Genomic DNA, 26,278 nt, shown 5'->3' on the forward strand with positions numbered 1-26,278 from the left:
CTTCCCTGCTTCCCTCCCACACGGGCCACCCTACCTATCCTCCAGCCTTGCCTGAAATCTGAGCAGGTAAAGTCTGTTTCTTGCTTCCCTTACCTCAGATTAGTAAAGGCACTTAGTTTTATGCTAATCAATCTAAACAATTATTCTAAAATTTGCAATATTTAGCCATCATTTAATATTGGTACTATAAATACTATTTCTCCACGCTGTGGAGCTGGTTGCATCTCAGTATTAGGTGAATCTAGAAATATATCATGTAGCTTGCAAAGGGCCTGCTCAATCTATTTAGCCATCCAAAACAGTAAAATTTTTTATTACTTTATCACTTCCCAACATTGTTTCTATTTCTTCCTTCATGTCTGTATTTGCTTTTTAGATTACTTTTTATAAACATCACAATATCAAAAAAGCCATCCCTGTTTTTAGGGTCATTTTCATTCTGCCTCTAGCTGGCTTTTATCCAAAACTCTTGTACCACATCTTACCTGTGGGCTGCATCCTGTTACATCATGTATGGTCTCAGGCAAGACACTGACCTGCATAAATACAAGATCTGTCCCAATGCCAGTATGTGCTAACAATTTTTTAAAATATTTTGTTCTATATAATAAATGTTAATTTATCTAAAATTCTTTAGTTGTCATGGAGATTTTTTCTGTACATACTCAATTCTTACGTAAATTCTTATATTTCATTAAAATGAAATTAAAAGATTTCTACAAGGCAAAGTGAGACTGAAAATTAGCAGAACAGGAAAAAAAAAAAAAATAACATCACTCTATTCAACAGCAAAAAGGTTTCCACAAGGAACACTTTCTCAATGAATGATTCACAGATCTATTGGCTCATACCTGTATTGAGGTGATTCCAATTCCTTGTTGCTTTGATGCATTTGTTTAGTTAAAAAGTAAGGTTTCTTTCTAAACATTTATGTATTTTCCATACTACAGCATTGAAGACTAATAAATATTAAAAAAGTAGCTCTGATTCAGTTTGCTGATTCTCCCTTATTTTACAACCATTTTCATAATTCAGTGCAGACTAGCTGTTCTTGTTGCTAATGACTCAAACTGCCTGCCCATGATCTGAAGAAGGATAATGGGAAATACAAAACTGGGTTTGGATCTGACTCCAAGTCAAACAAACTAGACATTTTTCTTCAATACCTTGTTTAGAAATGAAATGCAGCATTGCAGTCAATCAGGAAAAGTAGTTTCCCTCCATCGTTACTAAGTAAGAAGCAGTTTCTAATAAATGTGACATGCAGGAGAATTTAGAGAAAGATTATATATTTCTTGCATCTCATACTAGCATTTGTTTTCCCCTCTTTAACTTTCTCTCTGCTTCCTACTCAGTGTTTCTGTACCACCCATAGAACTAGAAAAATCTTGTAGGAAAATCAGGAATTATACATTAAAAGCTGGGGTAAGACTAAATAAATGGCCACACCTTCAAAAGTAGCCATCACCCAGGTGTCTGCAGTGAAATTAGTAAGAACAGTTCAGTGCCCACCATTTTCAAAAAGACAGGTTCATCTTTCAGGAGCTTAATTTCAGTAGACATTTTAAAAAATAATAGTCTTTGTTTCGAGAGGTTGTGAGACCACAGTCCTCATGAACTAGCAGCTCAAACTTCTCTCTCAAATGAGTTTCTGTGTAACTGACTGTGTGAGGCAAAATGACAAACTGAATTATTTCAACATTTTACAGCTCCTGTCTGGTGAGCAACAGGGAGAGGGCAAAGGGAAGGATCACTGGCAGCTTGCACAGGAGGCAGTGGCCTGGGGAGGGGGAAAGAGCAGCACTGAAGGCACTGATGAAGCCACCCCACCAAGAACAGGTGAGGCTTCCATTGGATTTCTTTGTCTAGGTAAGGCCACCACGTTATAAGAAAGATGTGGGAATGTGGAGGAAGTTCAGCGGACACTAATTGAGACATAGAAAACACGACCAGGGACAAAAGATTGCAGGGCCTGTGAATATACAGTCTTCCGCAGTCCTCCATTGTGTGAGAGTTTGCTATAAAGAAGGAAGTAATCACCTTTTCTCTGCCTGCTGGGTACAAGGCAAACAGATTTTGGCCAAAGGTGCAGAAAGGAAGTTTTTCCTAATATTGAAGCTGAATCTAATTACCAGGCTGGAGAGCCACTGGAATAGCCTACACAAGAAGATTACAGAGGTGTTTAAGAAATGAAATACAAACCAAAACCCTGGACCCCCAAGGATGTTTGAAGGATACTGCCTGAGCTCAGGTGAACAACGTGCCTGCTCCAGCCCTCCATGCCAAACCAGCACAGCTGTAGCTGCCGTGATGTTTTAAACACATTGCCCCGGAGCTCACTCTGGCACATGGCTTACTTCCCAATAAGAGTGAAACAAGCGGCCATCAAACTCTGAAACTGGGCACTTGTTACATAACATACATTGTGCTTATATCCCTCTATATCACAATTCGCAAGAGTTTTCACATTGTCATTATTCAGTTCAGGATTATTTCAGGTTCCAGTCCTCTTTTGGTGGCCTTGGCACCTCTTACAGTGTGGATGTGTGATACATTCCTTACTCCAGCGGCTGAAGTTCAACATTGCACTGAGAAGTACATTGTCTGAAAAGGATCTGCTTTTCAGGCTTTCATCCAAAAATCAACTTAATTATCATTTAGGACAAGCATTTTAGTGCTCTGAATATTTAGGATAACTGTACTTCTTCCTAAAACATTTTGGCTTCCCTTTATACTCTCGTCATAATGTACATAGAAAAAGCAATGAGAAACAAAATGTACAAAGCACTCACATCCTAAGTGATTTTATAATTTCAGGAAAGGTGTTGAATCAAGGCATAGAAGACACATCATTAGTTCTTGGGTCAGTCAGAGACTTCCTATATTCATATGTGTAGGCTACAGCTATATAGGCTGTAGGTATATATACCTCATCTTGTCACCTGCACAGAGCTGTTAAAACCTCTCTGCATTTCAAACAAATATGAAAGCTAAATTTGTTAGTGATTGAGGAAATCAGCTAAGGCTCGATCAGCTTCCTATTTAATTTAACAGGTGTATCTCTCCTAGTTTGTCTGGCATCCAGACCATGTATATCTATATTACAGCGGTGAGGCTGTGGCAGAAAACCGAGAATACGTATGTCAGAGATGCTCTAATCACAAGAAGTCTCAATTTTAACAATATCTACAAACTAAAGAGCTTCACAGGCACTGATGTGTCCTACCTCCAAAGGCTTGGCCAGTTCCAAGAGTGGGCTAGCAACACACAAGCTGGTCCCAATTAGGACATACCCATGCTAACAATTCCTGCAAGGTTATCTCAAGCAATAACAACAAAAGGTAAGAGGACATTTTACGTGAAAATGTTTTAAGTGAAAAGCATTCCACAGTGGAGTTAAGAACCAGGCAAGCTTTAATGTCACATCAGTTCGCATTTAGAGAGTGGCAGGAAGCCAGCCAGTATTATAATTGTACCATCATCATTGCTTGAGTCGTTTAGTCATTTATAAAGCTGCAAGTGTGTTCCCTCTGGCGCCTGGTGTTTCACCTAATTCTAAGTGCATACATTGACCACACTGTAAGCAGTATCCCATGCACAAACATTTACAAAAAATCATCTGTATCTCTCGTCTCAAAGAGAATATTGTAGTCAGTAGATACTGACTTACTTAGAGTAATTCTGTCCAGTGATGGAAAATAAGGTGCTGACCACAAAAAAGCATAAAGGCATTATTACAACTCTGTACAGGAAGGAAATACCAAATTACATTGGAAAGGCTACAAATGAGCATTAACACACACTTCTTCATTCTTAAATTACTGGTTTTTATCATTACTGCAGCTGAAATCGAGAGACACTAAATGAGCTATTAGGACATCAAGCAGCACTTTTACCAGAGCTAATTTGTGTGTTGTCTTCTGATTTCAGAGAATAGGGCATAGCTGGTGTAGTAAAGTCAGACCTCTTTTTTTTTCTGCCAGTCCTGAGTGAGGGCACTGTAACTTGCTTATGTGAAATAGAGAGTACAAAGGACTGCTCTGACCCCTGTTCAGAGCTCAGTGGCACCACATAATGAGACCAGAGCTCAGAAACAAATAAAAGATGCTACTCTGCCACTAGTTTATAAAAGACCCCCACTTTAGTGACTGATTAATTCCTTGACTCTTTTCGATGTCCCTTAGCAATTCTAATTTCCATAAGCAGAAACAAGAAGGTGTGCCTGAAGCCTGGGAAGGCTTCAGGAAATTTTGTCCATAAGAGGTAATCATTCCCACATCTTTTAAAAAGGCAAGTTCTTTAGAACAAGTAATTAATATTTTTGTTAATGTACGCTCCATAAAAGAAGACAGTAGCAGCTTGAATCCGTATTTCAGAGGAAATTATACAAAATCTGAAACAGAAATGCGTCAAGAGACTGCCAGCCGTAAGCAGTATTTTTAGACAATGTTTGGTGCACTTAATAATAAGATGAAGGAAGAAACAGAAGAGTTTGTGGTCAAGATGCCAAAGTACAGATAAGGAGAATGTGTGGATTGACATTATCATTTGAAGCTGAAAAAAGAAAATGTCTAACAAAAACTATTCTTATCAATCTGCAGGTATTCTGACTAAAATGAAGTTAAAGTAGAGTTGATGTTTTTTGCTGAAATTAATACTTGGAAAAGTAATATATTGGTGATTCAGCTGAAAGGCAATAGATATGAATAAAATCTGAGTGGAAAAGACCAAGTTCAAAAAAAGCCCATAAAAGACAGATATCAGACTTCACCATGCTGTAAGACCTATTACTGCCTGTAACAATAAAGAGGTTAATTGTTAGAAGCAAAGCCAGATCAACAAAGTGACCAAGAATCTGATGAAATACACCATGCGATAGAAAAGAAAGTCCAAGTTAACAGTACCAAGAAATTACATTTAAGTAGAGAACAATGAAGGGACAGAGGGCAAAAGGAAGAGGTAAGAGAAAAACGTAACTGAACCAAGCTTAAGAAGAATCATCATTGTTCTAAAAGGGAAGAACTATAAAGAAAATTGAAGAGGTAATAATCAAAGGGGTTAACACAAAAAAAGTAAGGCCACTGGTTACTTATCTAATCAAATGTTTGAACAGTCTAAGGTTTACTGATTATTAATAAAAATGTGTTAAAAAAGCAATTCGTTTGACAAACAATTTGCCTATATAAATGAGATGAATCTATATTTTTTCCAGGAAAATTGCATCAGTTTTTGTGGTGTCAATTCATTCTACACTCCCTTATGGTCACTGCATTTAAACTCTTTTTTCCACTGTGATCTTCAATTCATATTAAAATATTTGATTCCTTTTATTTGGGCTCAAATTCAGTCCCATCTATCTGAAAGCATGTAGAGGGTTAATTCCATCAACTCTGCCTCTAGATTTCTCCTGTTAAAGGGAGAAGAGCTGAAATGGAGAGAAGCTATCTGATTATAAATCTGCCTTATAAAAGCATCCACATAAGGTTTATTACTTTATTCTGTATGCATAATATGATGTCATCCAAAAACCTAATAAAACCAAATTTCATTATGTCTTTCAATCGCTCAAACTTCTCATGTAAAAGATGTCTCTACGGTCTGAACTATGGCTCTGCAACGCTCTTCATAAGAAGACGAGGTGAGAAGGAAGATGTGAGAGAAGGATGAAAATTGACCTTTGCCTGCCACTTTGCTCCCAGTCCTGAAACTTCCTATCCACAAGTGTAGTGGAAACACGGTCCTTTAAAGACTGTTCAAATGTTAGAGTCACCACTCTGCCACGCATTTGAACAGCTGTGCTGATTTTGCGGTTTTGTTTTTCAGCTGGCTCCTGCCCCAGTAAGGACTGGTGTGACAGCAGCCTGCCCTCAGTATCGTGGCAGCGTGAGAAACACGTCCGTGTGCTGTTGGGCACACTGCTGCTGGGACACTCAGAGCTGTATCAGAGGGTCATCCCTTGTGACTGTGTCAAAATGCTGCTGGTTTACATGCACTTCAACCATGCATGTCTGTTTTAAACATGCAGGAATGAAAGAGGAGGGCCAAGCAAATGTCAAAGAAATATGTGCCAGCACTGAGCTGGAGACGCAGCATCTGGAAAGAACTAGAATATCAGTTAATTTAGACCTACTGCAGTTTTCTCTCTGTCTTGGTCAGTTTGTCCATTGGTCTGTCTTTTACTTCAAAAGCTCTTTGTCACTGCTTACTTACTGGGTTGGCAAAAACAATCATGCAAACTGGCAATAAATATTCTAATTTACACAAACTTCTCCAATTTAGTGTAGAGTTATATTTGTGGTGTTTGGGATGGTGGAATATTATATGTCAGGGTATGATCTACAATGTGATTTATGAAGTCTGGGAAACAGATTTTTTTTAAAAAATACAACCAAAACCAACCTCATTTCAGCTGTATTAACTCAGATGTGTAACCAATACTTTTGTTTGAATTTATCTCCTTTTGGGTAACACAACTGAAAAATTGTCATAATGAAAGCTCATTTCAGCAATAACGTGGATGATTTGACAGAAATATTAAATATGGTGAAGGAAGTGAACAATTTTATTACCCAGAACTTTTATGTTAGAGTGGCATGAAACCAGCAGCACATCAACAATGCCAGTAGGATTCTAGAAAACTAATTGGATCTTGGGTATTTATAAAGTCATCTTCATGACTTAAAACAGTTGCTATAAAAAGTACCAGCATATTACCAGAATTAGCAGTAACAGTAACAGCAATGAAGATGTTTACAGTAAGGAGAGCAGATGCATTTGTGTAACAGATCTAGTCATATCATTTGCTGACAGCTAATTTGAAAGAGGCATAAGAGTAACTTGTCCAGAGTATAAAAGTTGCTTTGCTGCCTGTGTATGGACTGTGGTTTACGAAGTCACGTAGCTGCGCACTGAGCACATAAGGTCATCCAAACCCTTGGAGTGGTCCCTGCCCATGTCAGGGTTCTGCTTGTCCACATGCTCTCTGTACAGGGTCTTGTCTCAAGGACAACCATGGAGTGGATCTCAAGACAGGGTCACAGCTCTCCTTCCACCTCTGACACAACCCCACTGCCCAGCAGGAGATTTTCCGGGGTTGTTTTGCTTTCTCCTGGGATGGGAGTCATGAAAGCACAGAGGAAAGAGTGCACAAGGCCTCTCTGCAAGTTAGGACATTTCCTTCATGCATGATAAAAAGATGTATGGATTGAAAAGATTAAGCGTAAGAGGGGAAGTCTGCCCTAAGGCAGAAAGCTAAATTTACCCTCACTAAAACTCAGAGGGCAGCCATTGTATAGCACAACGCAAGTGTTAATCCTTCAACCCAGCTGAAAGAGAGGAAAGGGACAGCTAATGCTTAATTGGAGTGACTAGTGCAAAACATCTTGGATGCATATTTCTACTAAATTATTTTTGGTTTAAGGTTGAAGAGTGAAATAATACTCCTGTTGCTAGCTTAACAGCTGAAAATAGCTTTTTATGTTTTTGTTTCATTGTTTGTTTTTTTTCCAAATCACAGATCAGAGAGGACTGTATTACCAAAGTTTCCAGTTCTGTTATATATGGAGAAAAGGAGGATGCTGAATTCAGAAGACCTCCATAGTATTAGTGCTCATTCGTAGCATCACAAGGGGGCACCACAATTCTAGTAAGTGACTAAATGGCTTTGCTTCTTGTCAGGCAATGCCAGACAGCTTGTCCTAGCCAAACTGCTGGATTAAGCATACAATTTTTGGGAAAGATCAATCTGAGAGCTCAAATCCCATAATCACCGCTGAGTACAGATTACAGAATGTTGAAAATGTTGTAATATTAAATCCTAGTTCCATCAAATAATGCAATTCCCCATCCTGGATCCCATGGAGTCTTTTATCTTCTGCCACACAGATGGTTGCTGCTCAGGAACCAATCATTTCACTGGCATATTTGTATTTTCCCTTTGCTAACTGTTCTCCTCAACGACTCCTGTAGAGTATCCAGCCTTCCTGAAAACCACTCAGTCCGAAACCACGTGGATATATAAAGGGCTATGTGAAAGCTAAGACATCTTGCGCAGAGTCCTCTCTAGCTCAGGACTGGGTACTCACTGGTTGTTTAACTTGCAGCATGTTTCTCCTGATTGCTTTGGCTGAGTATTGAAAGAGCATGCATCTTTCTTCTGTCGAACTAAAGATGTTACAGGAGGAGTTGCTTTTGTTGTTATCGTTCAAAAATAGTTAATCTCAAGGTTGTAGCTATGACCATGTGTCGTGGTTTAACCCCAGCCAGCAGCTAAGCACCACGCAGCTGCTCGCTCACTGCCCCCCCACCCCTGGGATGGGGGAGAGAATCAGGGAAAAAAAAAAAAAAACTCGTGAGTTGAGATAAAGACAGTTTAATAGGACAGAAAGGAATGAAAAACAATGATAATGATAATAATAATAATATGACAATAGCAATACTAAAAGAATTAAACTATACAAAGCAAGTGGTGCACAATGCAATTGCTCACCACTCGTTGACCGATGCCCAGTTAGTTCCCGAGCCGCGATCCGCGCCGCTTGGCCAACTCCCCCTGTTTATATACTGGGCATGATGTTCCATGGTATGGAATACCCCTTTGGCTAGTTCAGGTCAGCTGCCCCGGCTCTGCTCCCTCCCAGCTTCTTGCACACCTGCTTACTGGCAGAGCACGGGAAACTGGAAAGTCCTTGGCTGAAGATAAGTGCTACTTAGCAACAACTAAAACATCGGAGTGTTATCAACATCATTCTCACACTAAATCCAAAACACAGCACTGTAGCAGCTACTAAGAAGAAAATTAACTCTGTCCCAGCCGAAACCAGGACACCATGGTACAAAAAAAAAGTATGCTTTCATTTTCTCAAGTCAAAGATACTTTCAGACTGAGTCTTAGATGCGTATTTGTATAACAGTCCTCTAAAATACTAAGCTTTAATTACAGAAGAAGGAAGATCAAATAATCTGTCCTTACATGAGTTGGAAATCACCAATGCCAGTGAACTAACTGATTTACTCAAGCCAGTATCAAATGCTTTTCATATCTTCTCTTGCTCTAAAAACCCAAATACCTACCAGTAAAATACCGCCCCAACACTATTACAGAATTATTTCGCTTTATGCATACGCATCTACACCACAAGCATGTGCAGTCTTATGAGCAATACCTTCATAACTCAATAGTGGTCTTGCAGAACCTTTGTAACAAAAACAGAGGCTTTATAAATACAACGAATACAAAGAGAATTTCTTTCTTGTTACTGTGCTTACCAAATTTTTATCTGACACAACACTATCCTCCTGGCAGGCTGATTGCCACCTACCATATTTTATGATGACCTGTCAGTGTGATTTTGCCAGTTTTTCCTGCCTTTTGTCTGCTCTAGCACACTCTGATGCTATGCACCTGCTGAGCACCTTCCTTCAATAATGTGTACTCTTCAGAATTTACTGACAATTTCCTCCATTTTCAAATCCTGTATTCGTTCCAAAAAAATCTCCTGATAATCACATTTCCAAACACATTTTTAAGCCAATTCCTGCAGATATTTACTCATGTGAATAAACCATATGCTGATGAAATAATTCCAGTAATTACTAACACAGGGATTATGTGCAGAGAAGAAATCTGGACTGTAACATCCTTGGGGAAGGGACCGAGCAAGGTGAGTACAGGTAACTTACTTACCTGTCAAATAGTTCTCCACCTGTGACCAATTCCAGAACAAGACTGATTTCTGTAGGGGTCTCAAATATCTCCTTCAGTTTTATCTAGTAAAAGATAACAAAAAGGATTCATTTTGCTCATTTGTCTTCTTGCTGAGCATATCACAGGGCCAACAGCAGGGAACAGACCATAGTCAATAAAGCAGAGGATGGTACCAACTGAAGTTGGTGCATCATTTACCTTGCAGCTGAGCAAGTTATTGTGCATGTTCTCTCCCAGCCCCCTTTTTTTTTTGCTAGCTTCATCTCCTTTGCATTCCTTTTTTTTTTTTGTTATTTTCATACTCCTCATACCTCAGCAATCTCTGTGTAACACAGGAGTTTAAGAAGCTGCTTCTGTTAGTGCTTGTCAACACCTGTCTGCCAATCTTTCAGAGCAACTGAATGTAAGACCTTCCCCACCCTCCAAGGACTGACAACACCAACTTCCCCTTTCATTTACAGAATTTCTTTTGCATACTTTCTCACTCAACTCTGTCAGAACATCAATAATTTATTTTGAAGTGTAAATACAATTCAACAGTCTTCCATAACAAGCTGCTAATGCGCTCATGAGGAGAACCCAAAGCTTTAATCCAGGACTCTCCCAAGTCTGTATGGGTGAACCACAACAGTCATCTCCCAGGAACAGAAAGAATTTTGAAAAAACAAAGAAACAAATGTGGAGTGAAAGAACAAGGCTAAACTTACAATGTTTGGATGCGAAAGGCGAAGAAGAACTCCAATTTCTGTGCGGACAATTTTCTTGTCTACCTGGTTAAAAGTGGGGAGCAAGAAAGTGAAAAATTTATTTCTATGTTAACAGTAGAAACTTCTAGCTTCATCACAGGAAAATATGTATGAACAGCACTTCTAGATCTCCTAGGAGAATAAGTTAATGCAAGACACACAAGTCAAATATACTATAAGGAGTAATTTTCCTTTAACACGAGACAGATACTACAACAGAAAAACATCTGCATCTAGCAAAATGATTACAAATGCACATGTAAGTCACGCAAGAAGTAGAATATAGGAAAGACATCTGAAAAAGGTGCTAAAATTCCTATTTTTACTCAAGTTCTGCCCTCATCTATTACTACTTATGTTGGTTCAGTTTATGGCAGGATAGCTTCCTTTTGACACACTGTTCAGCAGCTGTACTGGAAAAAGGTTTCTGCACATAGGATGTGCACATCAAAGCAGTGTAACATGCTGCTTAGAACAAGTGATGCAAAGGTCAAACACCCCCAGGCACAGACAGGGTATAAGGTTTAACTTCAGCTTGCTTCAGATATATCTAACAGAATGGTCTATTAATGCAAAAGACTATCTGTTTGGTTAAATCTCTGAGAGGATTAGCCCTTCCCTTTCCTTCCCTTCTCAAATTGCACTCTTTAACAATCCAGGCACAACCTATGTCCTGTTGGGGGACATCGGTCATTTCTCACAAGAAATGCAGACCTAGGGAGCATTTCACTCAGGAAAGACAACTGCAGCTCTCCCAGAACTTGAATGGTTAAGCAAGCAAGAAAGGAAAATGCTTGCAAGCAAATTATGCATGCTTTTATGTTGCTAAGGTAATTAATACATTTGTGAAGAAACTATCTGGTTTGCAAATATTCTCACAAACCCTAGAGGAATCCTACACTGATGACAATTATAAACACACTTCTACAGCACTCTTCATCTCAGGGGTTACGAAATGAATGAGAGACAGCAAGTTAAGTCACTACCTGTTTCCAAACTGATGACACAGATGATGTCAAGCAGAACATTTTGAGGGAGGCTTGTGTGGTTTTTTTTTTAGTGGAGGCTTTTCATCAAACACATGTTTTGGTTTTGGTTTTGGTTTTTTACATCATATGGGAAATGAACAGTCATAATACATAAGTCTTTAAAAGGGACATAAAACTACCTTCAAATTCTTAGTGAGGAAGACACATGCTTAAAAAATAATCTCTTTTTTTTATCAACTGAAAGAAAATATGTACTTCTTAGTATTTCATTTTTTCCAGCAACAACAAAATCCAAGTATCAGTCACATTCAGAACTACAGGAAAGGCAGAATTTGATTCTCCCCTTGTGTTAATCAGGAATGATTCTAGGTTAGTAATGCCACAGTACTCTGATAGTGGTGTAAATGAGTGAAGAACTAGAGCCCTTAGGGATTTCTTGAAACTCATTGATATTTAACTTCTTTTAGTGGCTCCGCCAGAAAGCAAAATGAAAGAAAGAAAGAACAACTTTGGAAAGATTCAGTGCATGTGAGAAGCAGCAGAAAGCAAAAATAAAAGAGGAATGAAATATTCCATTACCTGAACACCTAATTGGAGGCAAAGAACATGGTCAATAACTAAATCTTCACAGGTAAGCGTCTGCTCTGGGATCAAACACAGGACCCTTTAAGCTCTGCGACTATCACAGGCTTTATAAACTTTATTGCTTTTTACTCCAAATGCAACTGTTTCTTTGCTCTTGCCTGCTACACAAATACTGAGCAGCAGGTTTGAAGAATGGTCTCCCATGCAGTTTTCCTAAAATGCTGTGAGCATCAGCCTGTGGTCTTACTCAGTTTCAACATCCGCTTGGCATCAGTGCCGTTATTCAACTCTGGGTTACTTTTGTGAGTGCAAATGCACAGCCAGGCACTCCAAAGCTCGCTGCTGGGTAGTAAGGGGCTCTTGATCATTCAGAGAGTAATACACGCCTGGACTGTTTTCATACACTTTGCATCTCTGACAGGATCAGAAAAATTAATGTACAATATTGCATGGACAGTCATTTCCCCAGGAGAGCTGTTTAGACTGAGCAATTTACCTTATCCAAAAGCACCACTACAAACTGAACAACCTACAGTTTGTTTTCTGCAGTTTTGAAAATGTTTGCGCATCAAGCATGCCTGGCAACAAGCATGGAAGAGGCTGTCCAAACTCTAAAGATGCTTCCTTTTGGCACCGAGTAGTTACAACTGAGAAACTATAGAGGCCTCCTCTCGCCTTGCAGGTGGCAACAAAGCAAGTGAAAAAGTGAACTGAGACTCAGTTTCAGGTCCTTGCTTTCCCAGACGTTTACTCCGCAACTGTAGGCGAGTCCCTCTGTGATCCAGTTCCTGACCTGACACAAAACAGCAGACTTTCATAATACTTCCTCAGGTGGTGGTATGAGGAAAAGGTACCTAAAAATTCAAGATGCTAAGATGTAATGGCAAATACGCCACAGAGAAATACTTAGGAGTGTTACATATTTATAAGCATCCTGGAAAATGACTGTTGGTACAGATTTTACAACAGAAATGTGCATGTATAAGTGATATGAATTGTTCCAGAGTAAAAGCAGCAGCATATGTAGTCATGGCATTCTATTACAGACAGCCTGTTTTATCATTTTTATTTTCTTACCTTCTCCTACACTAAATATAGAGCTGTATCAACACTTGTCTTGTTTCAGCTCCCTCCAACAAAATGTACCTACTTATATCAGAGCCAAACTTGGCCTATTTTTAGTTTGGGCAGGAGTATCAGCAATTCAACTACTTATATTCCTGACAAATTATTTGATAGGATGACAGTCAGTCATTTCACTCTATAGTATATGTTGCTAGAGTAACAAATTTTAAAACTCAGATAATTTAACCAAAATATCCTATTACCACAAATGTTTGGGCAAATTAAGTACGTTTGGCTAGATCAAATACAGTGTTCTGATATGTGTAGATGTAATAACTGACCAAAATGACGCTGCAAAACTGTTTATTTTTGTCTCCTCCTCTTTGGATGCAATTTAGATATGCAGTACAATATATAACAATTTATCTTAGCTTTCCTTAAATTAACATTACTCACAGGAGTGTCAGTGAGACCTTTGTGAGTATATCAGTCAAGAATAATAAGGTCAGCAGAACTGGTCTGTTTGTGAAGAGAAAAAACAATCAAATATTAACTTTCAGATGTTTCCCGGTTCAACTAGTTTAGCGATTATCCTTCTACAAGCTTCCTTTATTCTTTGCTTTTAATCTATGCTAAATGGACTAGAGTATTCTTTTGGTCAAACATTTCATTAGTATAATTTGATTTCTACTTAAAAGATTTCTTTTCTCTATGTGAAAAACTTACCTACACTAATTCTGTACCAGGTCATGCGAATGACTGGTTGAGTGATTTTAACACTGGTGCGATTTTACTGAGCTGTATTTTTTGTTGGCAAACTTTAAATTGCAAGCAATCAAGAGGCATTTGCTGTGATAGGCCTATGAAGCAGCATTCTGCTGTGGTACATCTGTATCAATTTGAGAAGTCATTTGCCAAGTAATCCTGAAACAGTTATTTATCAGTTCCTCACCACTGACCCTAGGCATGAAGATTTCACTGCCCATAGACCAAAAAAATCAAAGTTGCTAGATGGCCTGTAATTATTAAAACCCACATCTACATGCTTCCATGGCTTACCTGTGGAGACATCCACATGAAGCGCTTAAAACGCAGCAAATCTGCAAGAACTGCTTGTACATGCGATACAGTCCTGCCTTGTGCTGTGGCTTGCAGTGCTCCACAGTAGCTTTAGTAAGCAAATCAGGAGCTGTGACTGTAGCGCAGGTAAGCATCTGCATGCTGGCTTTAATCTAAGTAGATAAAAGTACCTGCAGCAGCAAAGAACCAGCGACCTGAACTTGGGAGCAAGAGGCCGTCCAAGAAGCCAGTGCGCTGAACTGAAATGTCTCTCTGTACTGCAGCCAGACATATGGCTTTGCAGTGTTACCTGAGACCACTAGACAAATGGTAGTACGCTGTGTGCACTCAAAACTGCAATCATATGTCCTGTTTACAGACAGACAGACAGACATAGGATTAACAGCATTACCAGAGTATTTCACACAACCAAGGCCCAGGAAGTTAGGACAGCCTTTGCAAGTGTGGGTGTCTGAAATTATCCACCCCCTTAATTTATATTAAAGCATTTACATTAAAAAGGTAATTATTCCTGGATTATTCCTAATATTTTGTCTCTCCAGTTATATCACTTCTCTAGAATTAGGCATTTATCTATTTCATATATATATCTCTACAAACGCTGTGTCTTTGAAATTTGATACAGTGAACTAGCGCTAGGTCTGTAATCAGTCTATTTGTTGTGGTTTAACCCCAGCCAGCAACTAAGCACCATGCAGCCGCTCGCTCACTCCTCCCCCTCCCAGTGGGATGGGGAGGAGAATGGGGGGAAAAAAAAGTAAAATTTGCGGGTTGAGATAAGAACAGTTTGATAACTAAAATAGAATAAAATATAATAATAACAAGAATAATAATACAAATATAATAACAATAATAATAATTGTAATGAAAAGGAATACAACAAAAAGAGACAAATTAGACCCAAGAAAAGACAAGTGATGCACAATGCAATTGCTCACCACCCACTGACCGATGTCCAAGCAGCGATCAGTCCCTCCCGGCCAACTCCCCCCAGTTTATATACTGAGCATGACGTTCTATGGTATGGAATATCCCTTTGGCTAGTTCGGGTCAGCCGCCCTGGCTCTTCCCCCTCCCAGCTTCTTGTGCACCTGCTTGCTGGCAGAGCATGGGAAACTGAAAAATCCTTAACTAAGGATAAGTGCTACTTAGCAACAACTAAAACATCAGCATGTTTATCAACATTATTCTCACACTAAATCCAAAACACACTGTACCAGCTACTAGGAAAAAAATTAATTCTATCCCAGCCAAAACCAGGACACTATTTCTGATTTATAAATTTCACACTATTTTGACAAAGGAAAGGGCTGGAAAAATCCTTAATGAAAGCTGAGATTCTTCCATGTTTCCATGCCCTGAGATGGTGAGGTGGAGTGATGCTACAAACCCCTGAGATGTAAGTTTTGCTTCTATCTGAATTAAATGAAACAAGATAAAATGAACTGTCACTGTAAACAGATTAATCCAGCTGCTGCCTTGCAATATGATACGCCATTCTGAAAACAGGTGGCCAACAGATGTACAGACCCCTCAAACTCAGTAGAGAGCAAGAAGCAGACCACAGTCCTGATCCTGCAAGTCCAGTCTCTGATGTGAATAGGAGACAGGGTGCTGTGGACATGGAGGGGCACATCTGGCCAGGTGTGACCGCCATGCAGCTTGGATGACAACACTGTGCCCAGGCAAGTGGTGTAAAGCAGCCAATGCAAACAGCTCTCGAGGAGCTTCACAGCACTGCCCACCTCAGGGAGGCTATTCACCCCAGCTCTGCACAGCTCCTTATTTAATATCCCACTTACTGACTCACATGAACACGTCTAATTTGAGCAATGAATGCTTTATCGAACCAGCAGGTCAAGCTCTGAGCATGTATTACTCTGCACTTACAGGCAGCATGCTGCAAATCATTATTGGCTTGCCACAACACTCTATTAAAGGTGCTTCCAAGAAACAATTTTTATGTTCGTCTCAGCTAAAGTAACTGCTCTGCAGCCTAATCCTTTCTGTATTTTATGGAGTCAATTGCTAATTACCATTTATAACTTAGCCATTATTTTGTCTTCTCACAGTTAAGCTGAAATAGTAAAACCTATACAGACATAGACTACCCACAACCAGTGCTGCCGATTCCCTACTAGTCTAAAAGGTCTGTTCCCAATTGTCACAACTACGCACAGGGCTGCTGGGTTACCCAGGTTCTCTTGAAAGGTTTCAAGAAAAAAAGAAATGAGCTTGAATTTAAAGCCTGAATTTAAATAAATTGTCACAAGAAGAAGATTCAAAGTACATATTTTCTACACAGTTTTAGGTTTTGCTTTTTAATTTCAGAATGTCCTGGGTAACAGGAATTCCAATTTCTGCCCAACTCATACATAGAATAACTTCTCAGAAAGTCTTTCAGTCAAGACTTCAAGATTAAAACACTCTAAAGAAGACTTCTGAATGTGCTTTTTCATCTGTATAAAGCTGGGTAGTACTGCTGAAATCATGCATCTGAGCTGGTCTATATATCAATGCAAGATATGGATGTCAGTCTTCACCCTAAGTGATAAAGAATCTTGGGGGATATAAAAAGTGGTATGACAGAAAAATCCCAGAACAAATGAAAATAGATGCTTTGTATGTGACCCAGTCTACCTCTCTGAGTTACTCTGGTGTAATTCAGTAACCAGCATGGCAGTGGACAGTGGATAAAAGCAGAATTAAAAAAAGCTGACCCTTCTGAATGAAAGGATACTTCTTTATTCCAACTAGGGCATTTATTTAACACCTGCTTCAGGTGATTTGACTCTTTGCATCACCTTTTTTTTTTAATGAAAATAAGAGTTTTTCAAGTAAAGAATTCCTCCTATGTTTTAGAGGCTGTTCTTGCTGGGACATTGCTTTACCTTCTCAGCAAGGTCAGCAGCTCTCTCTTTGTATGGGAGTAACCTTTGTACTCCTAATGGACTAATATTATCTTTTAAAAAAAAATGGTTGAAAATAATCTTTTTTTGTATTTTAAGCTTGGCAGACTATTCTGGCTCTATCTCCATTCAAGCTGAACATGAGGTCCCTGAAGAACACATCAAACAATACAATAAAGCACAGCAGTAATTGCACAGCCCTACATATCTTCCATAAACTCAGCAGGGATTTTTCACTCTGCACGTTATTGAGAATTTGTATTTTGAGCCTCCATAAGTACACTTGTATTATTAATGCAAAGAAAATAGACTATTCATTATTAGAGCAACTATTTTCTGTGCACACGTCCACACTTCCAATTTGTGGCTATAATCCTTCAATTGATGCATATTCTACAGACTGGAGACACTTGCATGGAACTACTGCAAGTTACATCAATGTGCTTGCATTTGTCCTGTTAGGTGCCTAAAAGTCTGCTTGTACATGCAAACCTGCTGGATGCAAATACAGATTAGCTGGGCTTGTACAAGCATATGCTTTTAAAAAATGGAAAAGAAATGCACTGTCTGCATATGATAGTACTGTTAATCTGTTAAATGTAAATCGTTCCATCAAAGAAGGAACACTTCTGTTTCTCAAGCACAGTACATTTGCAGGCAAACCATCAGATGGATAGAGATGATTTGTGGGATTGTATAGACTTCAGCACAGTAAATCACATGCTGACATATCAGATTAAAAGGCCTTGCATCTTGTAATATACATTTTCAATGGTAAAGCTGACCAGATGCAGGTAATATTCCCCAAAGACACACAAGTCTTTGTGAATGGGTTTTATTGCTCACCTACATTAACGTGGTAGCATCACCAAAGGGTGAAGCATGGGTCCAGAGGCACTTAGAGCTTGCACAACACTGGTCATTTGCAATAATACATTTTATGTCTGAGTTCAAAACAAGTTATATGTTCATTAGAACAGCCTTATTATATGCTGTGGTCTTAACTATCTGACTAATTTGGTTGTTATTTCTGTTTCTGACTCATTTATACACAGATTTCTACAAATATGTTTGATAATTGTTGAAGAGTTTATGCAAACAAATTTCAGGCTATTAGGTATTCATGAACTGCTCATTTCAGCTATTCACTATTTATAGTGTGTTACTGCCGTTGCCACTGTTCCCAAATCCGGGTGGAGGAGGACACTTTTAAGATGCAAGAACAATGTGTAAATCAAAAGGTAGTTCAGAATAGTCGTGTTTATAGGATTATTTAGGAAATTGTACTTGCCATTTTCTTGCCCATTCCTGCTTTTCACCTATACAGTTACAAATCCAAAAATTTCCTCTCTTCTCAGTGAAAATTTATTAATCCAGCTTTTATTCTAAGTGATGTAACCAGTTTTAGACATCTGGCATTCTGTAAAAGGCTTCACATTCACACCACCTCTCAGAATAAATTGCCACATAACAGTAGTCCCTTAGAAATTGAGAGCTATTAGGTGATAGGACATTTCGTATCATCCTGTACAACATTTTTTCTTAAAGCTACTCCAATTTCTTAGGAGTCCTCAGCTGCATGACAAAGATCTGGAATATGTTATGTCTACTTACATTATTAGCCAAGTGCAATGCTTACTGCAACTTAAGACATTGCACATAAATAGTAAGCTAGTGTACCCACCCTTCTCTTAATCAACTCACAGATCCATGTGAACCTTCACTGTTACCCAATGAAGGTTTGATGCATCAGGGCTACCATTAATATTGTAATCTCCATCACAGATATCAAATTATTCCATGTGATCAATGTACCTGTTTTGGCTGGGACAGAGTTAATTTTCTTCATAGTAACTTGTATGGGGCTATGGTTTGGATTTGTGATTGAAACATTGTTGATAACACAGGGATGTTTTAGCTATGGCTTAGCAGTGCTGATGCAGCATCAGGGCTTTTTCTGCTTCTCATGCTGCCCCAGGCTGGGGGTGCACAAGAAGTTGGGAGGGGACACAGCTGGGACAGCTGACCCCAACTGACCAAAGGGATATCCCATACCATGTAACAAGGTGCTCAACAATAAAAGCTGAGGGAAGAAGGAGGAAGGGAAGATGTTCAGAGTGATGGTGTTTGTCTTTCCAAGTAACCGTTAGACATGAAGGAGCCCTGCTCTCCTGGAGCTGGCTGAACACCTGCCTACTGATGGGAAGGAGTAAATGAACTCCTTATTTTGCTTTGCTTTCGCGTTTACCTATTAAACTGTCTTTATCTCAGCCCACGAGTTTTCTCACTGTTACCCTTCCAGTTGTCTCCCCCATCCTACTGCGGGCAGTGAGCGAGTGGCTGTGTGGGGCTGAGCTGCTGGCTGGGGTTAAACCACGACAATCAACTATATGCCATACCACTCCATTTTGTAAGCAATAACATAGATGATGATTGGGGAAGGCCTAGTTGTGAGTCTGATGATCAAATGAGACTATTTTGTTAAAAATATTTCAGGTGGGATGAAATCATGACAACATCAGGTGCAGATTAAGTCTTGCATGTTTTCTCTGATGAACCACCCTGCATCTCTGGACCTGCTGCTTAAATGACTCCTGTACTAGGAGACTTGTAATCTCCTGATGCTAGACAATTCTTCTGGTAGGTCAGCCCCAAACACTGGGCTGGGTCCTGAAGTCACTTCAGTGTTGCTTGATAGTATATAGAACCTGTAACTCTACACTTAAAGGAACCATATAAATGACCCCATGCCCCAAAACTGCTTAAAATTTACAGGTTATATACCTTATAATCTGAATAACACAGAAAACCAGTAGATCCTCAAAGGAGAGCAGGGAAGGAATCCCTTGCAGAAACTTCTCAGGGACTGAAAATGAAAAATATTCGATATAGTTGGAAGAGGATACAGAGAAGGATGTAGAGATGGTAACATGGTTAAGAGAGGTAGGCAGACGTGTGAAAGCAAGACCTTATAACTAATTTAGAGAGCTCACTTCATAGATGAGAAACTGTAAGCTGAGTTTCTTGTGAGCGCTATGCGGCAACAAATAACAACAGAATTTACAGGACTGTTTTTGTCCCTACATCTCTCCAATCCCTATGGAGGATGTCTCAACTACATTAATGACAGCACATTAACTTGCCTCCTCTATCAGGATCTATGAGCTGTGCTGGGAAAAAAGGACAAGTAACTAGGCAGGCTGAGAGCAGCAGGAACATATAGTGACTTCCCTCTCCAAGAGATCACCCCAACCTGTCAATTCTGCGCACAAGAGCCACAGGGTGCCTTCCATATTTGATCCTGTGTTCCCCAACTCTTCATACGATTTAGGAGTAAATGGAGGAGATGCTGAAAGGAGGCAATTGTAAACTATGTGAACTTGAACCAGAACAGGTGAATATTTGAATTTCAGGACATTTGCCTACATCTCCCTCTATGGCCACTGAATTCACATGCAGATTTGGCAAATCACACAGAATCAGACCTAAAAACCACCTCTGATGCATAAAGTGTGATTTGGGGTGCAATTTTTGTACTTAAAAAACCCATAACCTCTGAAGACCCCGTAGGTTCTTACATTACTGCAGCTAAAATCTCTGACTACTTCAGCTTTTGGTGAGGTGCAGCTACTCAGTGATAAGAAACTATCTGTGACTTTTAATTTAAGTTTTTTGAGGTCCTTATTACAATCGCAATACTCTGACCATACTCTCATAAACTTTGGGATAAACAAGCTCTGTACAAAGCTCAGTGGTAATAAAGCTGTCTCTCTTTGAATACATTTCACATTTCCAGTACATGGAAGGAAGAAGAACACACAAGTTCTTAGATGACATAATGCATAAGTTAAAAGGTGACATTATAGTGTGTGTCTGCTATAGGCCACCTGACAAGGAAGAACAAGTGGATGAGGCCCTCTACAGACAGATAGGAGCAGCCTCACATTTGCAGGCCCTCGTCCTCATGGGGAACTTCAACCACTCTGATATCTGCTGGAAGGACAATACAGCAAGGCACAAGCAATCCAGGAGGTACCTGGAGTGCATTGATAATAATTTCCTCCTCCAAGTGACAGAGGAGCCAGTGAGGAGAGATGCTCTGCTGGACCTCATACTCACCAACAAGGAGGGGTTCACTGGGGATGTGAAGATCAAAGGCAGCCTTGGCTGCAGTGACCATGAGATGGTGGAGTTCAGGATCCTGAGGGCAGGGAGGAGAGAGAAAAGCAAGATCACAACCCTGGACTTCAGGAGAGCATGCTTTGGCCTCTTCAAAGATGTCCTTAGAAAAGCTCCATGGGATAAGGTCCTAAAAGGAAGGGAGGGTCTGAGAAAGCTGGTTAATATTCGAGGATCATATCTTCCAATCTCCAGAGCAGACCATCCTAGGAAGTAGGAAGTCAGGCAAAAATGCCAGGAGGCCTGTGCGGATAAACACGGAGCTCCTGGCCAAATTCAAACACAAAAAGGGAGCATACAGAGAGTGGAAGCAAGGATGGGTAACCTGGAGGGAATACAGAAATGTTGTCCGAGCATCCAGGGATGAAGTTAGGAAAGCTAAAGCCCAAACGGAATTGAATCTGGCAAGGGATGTCAAAGGCAACAAGAATGGCTTCTGTAAGTAGACAGGTGACAAAAGGAAGGCTAGGGCCTGCTGCTGAATGAGGCAGGGGACCTAGTGACACCGGACATGGAAAAGGCTGAGGTAGTAAATGCCTTCTTCACCTCAGTCTTTACTAGCAAGACTGGCCACAGAGACCAGGGGGAAAGGCTGGAGCAAGGAAGATGTACCCTTTGTGGAAGAGGATCGGCTCAGAGAAGACTTAAGCAAACTGAACTTACGTAAGTCCATGGGCCCTGATAGGATGCACCCATGAGTGCTGAGGGAGCTGGCAGACGTCATTGCAAGGTCACTCTCAATGATCTTTGATCAATCATGGCGACTGGGAGAAGTGCCCAAAGACTGGAGGAAAGCAAATGTCACTCATGTCTACAAGAAGGGCAAGCAGGAGCACCCAGGGAACTACAGGCCAGTCAGCCTCACCTCAATCCCTGGGAAGGTGATGGAGCAGTTAACCCTGGAAACCATTTCCAGGCACACGAAGGACAAGTCAGTCATCAGGAGTATTCACCAAGGGCAAGTCATGCTTGACCAACTTGAGAAATTTCTATGATGAAATGACTGGCTTCATAGATGAGGGGAGAGCAGTGGACATTGTCTAGCTGGACTTCAGTAAGGCCTTTGACACTGTCTCCCATAAGATCCCCATAGACAAGCTGGTGAAGTATGGGCTGGATAAGCAGACAGTAAGGTGGCTGAACAGCCAGGCCCAGAGGGCCATGATCAGTGGCATGAATTCTAGTTGGAGGCCAGTAACTAGTGGTGTACCCCAGGGGTCAAAACTGGGTCCAGTCCTATTTAACATTGTCATTAATGATCTGGATGATGGGGCAGAGTGCACCCTCAGCAAGTTTGTTGATGACACCAAACTGGGAGGACAGGCTGATACACCAGAGGGTCATGCTGCCATCCAGAAAGACCTGAACAGGTTGGAGAAATGGGCTGACAGGAACCTCATGCAGTTCAACAAGGGGAAGTGAAAAGTCCTGCACCTGGGGAGAAACAACCCCAGGCACCAGTACATGCTGGGGGCCACCCAACTGGAAAGCAGCTTTGCAGAAAAGGCCCTGGGGGTCCTGGTCGACACCAAGTTGAGCATGAGCCAGCAACATGCCCTTGCAGCAAAGAAGGCAAATGGTATTCTGGGCTGCATTAGGCAAAGTACTGCCAGCAGGTCGAGAGAGGTGATCCTTCCCCTCTACTCAGCACTGGTGACACCACAACTGAAGTGCCGGGTCCAGTTCTGGGCTTCCCAGTACAAGAGAGACAAGGACATACTGGAGAGAGTCCAGTGAAGGGCCATGAAGATGATGAAGGGACTGGAGTGTCCCTTCTATGAGGAAAGACTGAGAGACCTGGGTGTGTTTAGCCTGGAGAAGAGAAGGCAGATTTTACCTGTGAAGTAAAGCATGCAGGAGGTAGTTATTGATGTGTTATGAACTGTGGTACTAATTGCCTGGATACAAATACTTTACAGATCTAGCTCCTAGCCTCAGTACCTCATGTGCTCCTCATCTATAAAACATGGAAATGCTAATGAGTTTTCTTACTGGGGTGTTGCAGTTGTAACACAGTAATGGCCCAAAAAGAATAAATGAAATTAGTCATAATGGTCAAATCAATAATTTTCCTGGAGTTCTGATGAACAGATTTTTGGCTTCTCATTTGTAGATATTAGGGCTCTCATCTGCAGGAATTAGGATTTTCCCGCAAATTCTTGAAAGCCATGTCACAAAATTCTTTTGACTTTGTATTTCCTCATATTTTTACATTCAAATCCTATACCTAATATGTTTGCCACACAATCCAGAAACATACAATTATTATGACGCTATTTCTTCTTGTAGCGCTATTCTTTTATCAGTGTATGAAGAGCTATAACCTGTATGAGTGTTATGTATCTTGCAGACAAAATCTAAACTTCTGCAGCCTGATATTCTTGAGAGTACTGCTTAGAATTCCTCAGAAGTTAGCATATCATGTAATCTTTGCAATTCTAAAATAAATTTGAAATCAGAATTCTCTCAAAAAAACTGTAAACAAAAGTGACTTGAATATGAGAATACCATAGGACTGAAATATAAAACAAACCATCTTATTTATGCTATTTCTTATTACTTATGGAAATGCTTCCAGCTGGTTTCAACTATTTCTACTGAAAACATGCCCAGTTGGAGTTTCAAACATCTGCTCATTCAATATATGCAAAGTATAATGGAATAGCTTGTTGGAAACAAACAGTAGTATTTGAAGGCCGCTTAAAATGAAGGGGGAGGAATAACAAAGAAAGTGGGGCGGTTTTTTTTACATTTGTAGGAAAACATGTTATTAGTTATATTTTATTTATTCAGGTTTTGGTTTTTTGGTTTGTTTGTTTGTTTGTTTTCCTTAAGGAAGCCCTTCTTAAGTGATTCAAGAAGAGAGCAAGTTTAGTTTTGCAAAAATTTGGGATGATCCTCACCCATACACGCTAGTCCGGCAGCCATCAACTGTCACAATGTTCAGCTTAGAAAGTTGTACTGAACCTTAGTTCCAGTCTTCAGCGATGCTCTGACCACATGACGTATCTCATGGAGATCAGACAGTCGTGGTCGCTTCATGATTTCGCAAAGAAGCTTCTGTAACCGGAACCAACAGGTTGTGCTGCTTAGACAGCTGCTGTGTTAACTTCCACCTTTGCTTTTCCATTCCTCCCTACATGTGGTCAGTCTTTCTCTTAAAGGACATAAGACAAAGGGAGACCACCTCAGCCAAAGAGGATATATTTTATCTTGAAATACGCCAATGTAACCAGTTTGTCAAGTCAGTTACGGAGTTCTTGGTAAAACAAATCCTCTTTCTTATAGACTTCAGTTAGATTTGCCTCTCTGAGGGGCTACAGAGAACTCAGCTTCAGGCCAGAGGAATCAACCCAGGATGCTACGTTTTAAGTCATACACTATTCCTGTTTTATTCCAACAGCTGAACTGCCAGCATTGGAGAAAACACTGTGGTTTCTTATCTTTTGCCCTCTTCTCTTAATTTTTTGTGCATGCAGCCCGTTTTCCCTTAATTCTTTGCTCAACACCATAGAACAAGCTCAATCTCTCTCCCCCAAAATTATTAACTGTCACAACTGTGATGATAGGAATGCAGCATACGCTTCTTGAAAACAACTTCCTAAAATGCAGAGGGAGAAGACTTTCAGAGATCACCAGCACAAGCCTCACAGACCATCCATCTATGCAGAAGCCCTGCCTTCCCTGCAGTACAGCTCCATCAAAGGAACATCTCCAGATTTCTTTAACAGGCTGTAAATAATGAAGGGTTTCAAAAGAGGAGGACTATAATCTCAGGATAGCCTAATATTTACCTCTGGACCTCCACTCAGCCTTTTTGCAGGGTTGCGTCTTTGCTTTAAGCATTAAATATATCCTCACACAGCAACCCATTTCATTCCTATTCCCTGTCTTGCCTCTCTACATTTATGTGCACCCTAGACACACAAAGCTCCTCTAGGCTTGCTTAAAGGCATGGAGAAGACAAATCACTGCAGGCAGGAAGGGAGCAAAATGTGCATGGATGGGTTGGTGGAAGAAAATGTGCAGCTCAGATTGTTTCCCAAAAGTTCCTGTTAAGTTATTCAAAGCTAAACGTGTGTCATTTGTTCCTTTTTATTTCCTGAATTAATCATCTAAGGGATATTATTTAGTTTCTCAGAACTACTTGTTCAACAATGCAATGTATACTGTAGGTTGAGCTTCCTTGAACTGCATAACAATGAGTTGAGCTTTATATTTTCCTCTTTTTATTAGCTGATCTTTGTGTTTCTGAAAAATAAGCTGTGAACACCAGAAATGGGTGTTAGCTAATTACCTATAAATTAAATGGAGTAAGGAAAAAAGAGATATAATACATACTGTCTGTTCTTAAAATCTTAACACTAAGTATGACTTACTCAGGAAGAGCACAGGAATTCAATCTAAATGGCAACAGGTAAAAAATATTGTTCTATGTTAAGTGATTTTTACGCATCACCTGCACTACAATGTGATATAATACAATACACTGTAATGCAGATGACATATTAAATAGCTTTATGTACGTAGGACAGGCTTTTTTCAATTGCAGAATGGGATTTTTTTCCTTTTCTGAAGGATGTACTGTCAATACAGACAAAAACCACTTTTTGCTTTCCAAAGACTAAACCAGCATATTACAAAGCTATTTTTCAGTAAAATTTCCACTTTCACTAACTGGTGTCTGATTTCATAGTTCTAAAGCAAAAACCTATTGGTATCTTACTGCAGGAAAAAAAAAAAATCTTTCAGTTCTCTCTTCTTTTGTAGGGCATTTATGTAAAATGAACTTTCTTGTTCTTCTTTAGACACTGTGCATTTGATGGACTTAACTTTTACTTAAAAGCCCTTTCCTTTTGGTAAGTAGTGAGTCAGACTGTGGAAGCCGGATTCCCCTTATATATGAGGGAAAACTGGACATAAGCAGTGGAAAACTCAAAGCCTTACTGCCTTATTTCTTTATTCAAAATAATTTTGACTGAAATATTTTTTCATCTTTCAGAAGAAACGTAACAGTGT

At 39.9% G+C, this 26,278-nt stretch overlaps 1 protein-coding gene across 1 annotated transcript in view; it reads right to left on the bottom strand.

Moving 5' to 3' along the window:
- Nucleotides 1–26,278, bottom strand: part of CAMK4 (calcium/calmodulin dependent protein kinase IV) — a 173,653-nt gene that overhangs the window by 67,757 nt on the left and 79,618 nt on the right. The window contains exons 3-4 of the mRNA XM_050913388.1: nucleotides 10,414–10,476; nucleotides 9,686–9,768 (exon numbers count right to left, since the gene is read on the bottom strand). Coding sequence (XP_050769345.1) covers nucleotides 9,686–9,768; nucleotides 10,414–10,476 — 146 coding nt within the window. The remainder of the gene's footprint in view (nucleotides 1–9,685; nucleotides 9,769–10,413; nucleotides 10,477–26,278) is intronic.

The sequence above is a fragment of the Gymnogyps californianus genome, chromosome Z (genome assembly GCF_018139145.2).
Source record: "Gymnogyps californianus isolate 813 chromosome Z, ASM1813914v2, whole genome shotgun sequence".
NCBI lineage: Eukaryota > Metazoa > Chordata > Aves > Accipitriformes > Cathartidae > Gymnogyps > Gymnogyps californianus.